Source organism: Rhinatrema bivittatum, chromosome 2 (genome assembly GCF_901001135.1).
Source record: "Rhinatrema bivittatum chromosome 2, aRhiBiv1.1, whole genome shotgun sequence".
Taxonomy (NCBI): Eukaryota; Metazoa; Chordata; class Amphibia; order Gymnophiona; family Rhinatrematidae; genus Rhinatrema; species Rhinatrema bivittatum.
Window position 1 is genome coordinate 295,825,602 of NC_042616.1, and position 4,986 is coordinate 295,830,587.

The window sequence follows — 4,986 nt, forward strand, 5'->3', positions numbered from 1 at the left end:
TGAAAGGTGCAGCTACAAAGGTAAAGAGTATGCAAGAGTTGGGACTTTTTAAAAAATACCATCTTAGAAGTGCAGTTCAGATATATTCCACGCATTAAGAAAGGTGGAAAGAAGGCCAAACAATTGCTGGCATGGTTAAAAAGTGAAGTAAAAGAGGCTATTTTAGCCAAAAGATCTTCATTCAAAAATTGGATGTGGAAACAGGAATGCCAGAGGCAGATGGGGATTAGAGATGCAGCAGAGGAAAGAATGGATGCCCTCCACAGTACTATCAGCATGAACAGCACCATGTCTGCTTCTACTTCCTCATACCCCTTTTTCCACCAAGCTCCTTTGGCCACCACAAAGCAGGTTCTCCTGACACAGGTCATTGCTGTAGTAGTAGGCAGCAGAGTCCAGTATTCCCACCCCCTCCCCCCAACACAGCACAGGAGAATCATGAACATATTTTAGTCATGTACTATCCTGAAGCACCCATTGAAGGTAAGGCAACAGACCCATTGGTATACTGGATCATGCTCTGGTCAATCCTGGCCAAGGTGGCCCAGCATTTCTTTTCCTACCCACAAATCTGTGTACCTTGTACATTTTAAAAATAACTTATTTATAGGAATAGTAATTTTTCAATGTATATTGTAATATGTTTTATAATGCTTCCTCTTAAAATGGATCGTATATTTGAACCAAGCAAATTATCTGCTTCTATGATCTGTCACCTTCCAGAATCATTTTGCATCAATGTCAGTACTAAGCATTTCAGATCAGTTTTTCAGTTGGACCCATTTGCAAGTCACATACTGATCATTTTCATAGAAAAATGCTATTATAGTATCTCTAATTCCTGAATCCACTGAGTGACTTTTCTGAATGTATTGCCTTTATCTGATTCTTCTGATTTTTTTCCCTTAGGAATTAATTTAAAAATGAAGAAACTCATATCTACGACCAGCATCTTGAATGTAACTGAGTATGATTATAGTTTTGGTGATGACAGCAGGCCATGTGAGAAAAGTCACTCCTTTAAGATATTTCAATTCCATTTCATTCCAGTGCTCTACGGTTTAATTTTTGCAATGGGTCTACTGGGAAATGCTCTGGTCATCTGGGTCCTGATAATTTGCAAGAAACTGAAGAGCATGACAGATATCTATCTCTTGAACCTCGCTATCTCTGACTTGCTCTTTGTTTTCTCCCTCCCATTTTTGGCTCATAATGCTGTAGATGAGTGGATTTTTGGAAATGTGATGTGCAAACTATGCTCTGGAGTTTATTACATTGGCTTCTTCAGTGGCATTTTCTTTATAACCATCCTGAGCATGGACAGATATTTGGCTGTTGTTCATGCTGTGGTTGCACTGAGCATTAGAACAGCCACATGGGGTATAATTATTAGCATCATCGTCTGGTTAGTGGCCATTTTAATATCCATACCAAACTTCATGTTTCTCCAAGAGTACAAGGAAGGATATTTTACGATATGTGGGAACATTTACCCAGAAGGCAGTGAAAAACAGTGGAAGCTTTTTACCCAGTTTGAGGTTAACATCTTGGGTTTCTTGATTCCTCACAGCATCATGATTTACTGTTACTCACACATCATTACAAGCCTACAAAGATGCAAAAGCAAACAAAAGACTAAAGCTGTCAGGCTGGTTCTTCTTGTTGTAATTGTGTTTTTTCTCTTTTGGATGCCCTTCAACATTGCACTTTTCTTGAATTCCTTGCAAGATCTTCACATCCTGGATGATTGTGAGATGAGTAACCAGTTAGATCTAGCTATAAACGTGACAATGATGATATCCTTTATTCACTGCTGTTTGAATCCATTCATCTATGCTTTTGCTGGGGAGAAATTTAAGACATATCTTAAGGAAATGTTTTATAGATATGTGGGATATGCACTGTTATGCAAGAAATGTGACATTTTCCAAGTTCCAGGTCATGGTCATACATTTTCAGTATCTACTCCATCCATGGGTTCCTCCAGTACTACTGATACAATTTTATAAAGCAATCCAGACATCCTAAGAAATATTTTTGACTGCCATGTTTTAGCAAATTTAATGTATCAGGGTATAATCAAACTCATTCATATTTCATGTTAGATAAATTAGAAACAAAATATATAACAAAAAACATAGAGAACTACATAAAATAGATAAATGGATATTTTTAATGGTTTTCATTTATAAAAAATATATTTTATTGAGTTTTGTGACTTGAGAATTTCAATCCAATTGGAAACTGAGGAAAATGAAAGATTTTAAATCCAGAAACAGTTGGTCCTACAAGCATCAAGCAACAGTGGTCTTACAAACATCAAGCAACAGATTTGGTATTGCTGGCATGATTCTAAATGGTGTGTAAATAACGTTGCATATGCATATTCTAAGGGGTAAATTTTCAAAGCCATTTACCCACATAAAACCCAGTTTTATGAGCATAAATAGCCTTTTGAAAATTGCCTGGTGGTTGTACATGTGAAAGTAAGTGCAAAAGCAATTTTCTGCCTGCTTTTTCATACACTACAAAGAGGCATTCTGGGAATGGATTTGGGGGGTTGGGAAATAGGGATGTGCATTCATTTAAAACAAAATAGACAATGTCAATGTCTATTAGGGGTGTGCATTCGTTTTGAACTTAAATGGAAAACGCAACTTATTTATTTTTTTTAACTTAAAAAAATGATGAGGCGTAAACGATCGGATTTCCAACTTATTCAACGTAGCTATGTTGAATACGTTGGAAATCGCGATTGTTGATCTAAATAAAAATTTAAACCCCTCACCCTCCTTAATCCCCCCCCCCAAGACTTACCAAAACTCCCCAAGCTGGCCAAAAGTTCCGTGAGGGTCTGGGAGCGGACGCGTGGGGAATCACGTGACGTCCGCGTCACTCTGACATGACGCCGACGTCACGTGGTCCATCGCGGTTCCGCTCCCGGACCCCTCGTTGGACCCAAACGGCACTTTTGGCCAGCTTGGGGGGGGTTAGGAGGCCCCCCCAAGCTGGCCAAAAGTGCCTTTTGGGCCCAACGAGGGGTCCCGGAGCGAACCGGAGGGGAATCACGTGACGCCGCGTCACGCCGACGTCACGTGCTCCTTGCAAAGGAGTTCAGGAATGGCGTCCTGACCCCGCTGGACCACCAGGGAGTTTTGGTAAGTCTTGGGGGGGGGGCGGGATTAAGGCAGGTGAGGGGTTTAAATTTTTATTTGCACATATGGACATAGACTCAACTTATGGAATTCTCCATATGTCCATATTGACCGCAAATGGGACCCCCTTTCGACTTATGGACTTATGAACTTAAACTTTTGGTCTGCACATCCCTAATGTCTATGACATTGTCTATTTCATTTCATTTTGTTAGAACCATGAAAAGAAAGGAAAAAACACTGAAATGTAGTTATTTTTTTAGTTTTGTGTCAGTGTGCACTAAACATGAAATTAGGGAAAAATGTAAAGAAAAACACAATGCACCATTTTAAAAATGAAATCAAGCATAAAACAACACACACAAAAAGTCACTGCACACCTTTATTGGGGAAACCATTTACACGTGTACATTCAGTTTTTGAAAGTATGTGTAGAAATCTACTTGCACAAATTTACACCTGATGTGTGTGTGTATGTACCTCTTCAGCCTTTTCTCATAGGGGAGCTGTTCCATCCCCTTTATCATTTTGATTGCCCTTCTCTGTACCTTCTCCAGTGCAACTATATCTTTTTTGAGATGCGGCGACCAGAATTGAACACAGTATTCAAGGTGCGGTCTCACCATGGAGCGATACAGAGGCATTATGACATTTTCTGTTTTATTCACCATTCCCTTTCTAATAATTCCCAACATTCTGTTTGCTTTTTTGACTGCCGCAGCACACTGAGCCGACGATTTCAATGTGTTATCCACTATGACGCCTAGATTTCTTTCTTGGGTGGTAGCTCCTAATATGGAACCTAACATTGTGTAAGTATAGCATGGGTTATTTTTCCCTATGTGCATCACCTTGCATTATCCACATTAAATTTCAACTGCCATTTGGATGCCCAATCTTCCAGTCTCACAAAGTACTCCTGTTATGTATCACAATCCGCTTGTGATTTAACTACTCTGAATAATTGTGTATCATCCGTCGTATCCCTTACCAGATCATTTATAAATATATTGAAAAGCACCGGTCCAAGTACAGATCCCTGAGGTACTCCACTGTTTACACTTTTCCACTGAGAAAATTGACCATTTAATCTTACTCTCTCTTTCCTGTCTTTTAACCAGTTTGTAATCCACGAAAGGTCATCGCCTCCTATCCTAAGACTTTTTAGTTTTCTTAGAAGACTCTCATGAAAACTCAGCGCCCGCTTTCCGCGAATAATATTGCATCGGCCCCACTGCATGTTCAAAAAATGCACTCTAGGACGGGAGTCAAAGGCCCCGGCCAGCACAACTCAGCATGTAGTCAGCAGGGCAAACAGGAAAACATGTAAGCAGCAGGAGAATGAGCAAATGGGAATGTGGGTATGGGAAAAAGGTTTGATGAATGAAGGCCAAAGTTAGCCTTTAATGGCAATGTCTGAGGCTTTTTTACTAAACACTTTTTTGCCATTCTTCTGTAATGTGAACACACCTCGTAAAAGACCCCCTATGGGTATACAAGTAGCTGTCTGCCCATTTATGGCTGAGTTGAACTTAACAGCAACAGCTTGTGTGGTGTCTAGCCGCTGATCCATGCCCTCGAACACATCCAGTCCCAGCCTTTCAAACAGTCGCTGCTCCATTTCCGTGATGACAGTTGGACAGGGGACTCCGCCTCCAATCTGACGCATGTATTTGCAGCGCTCTGCTACCTTTGTCTTCAGCTGGGCCTTGATGTCTCTGTACTGATGCGCAACCTGCTCCCTGCTTCGCTGAATGCTGCTGTGCTGGGTGATGGCCTGGGCAATGTTCCTCCAAATTTGGCCTTTAGCTGCTTTCGATGTCTTTGCTGC

General features: G+C 40.7%; 1 protein-coding gene across 1 annotated transcript; it reads left to right on the forward strand.

The window, feature by feature from the left end:
• Nucleotides 1–455: 455 nt before the first annotated feature.
• Nucleotides 456–2,137, forward strand: LOC115083275 (C-C chemokine receptor type 8-like). The gene is made up of 2 exons (XM_029587084.1): nucleotides 456–483; nucleotides 910–2,137. The coding sequence occupies exons 1-2, from the start codon at nucleotides 456–458 to the stop codon at nucleotides 2,007–2,009; spliced, it is 1,128 nt and encodes a 375-aa protein (XP_029442944.1). The 3' UTR covers nucleotides 2,010–2,137.
• The last annotated feature ends 2,849 nt before the right edge of the window (nucleotides 2,138–4,986 follow it).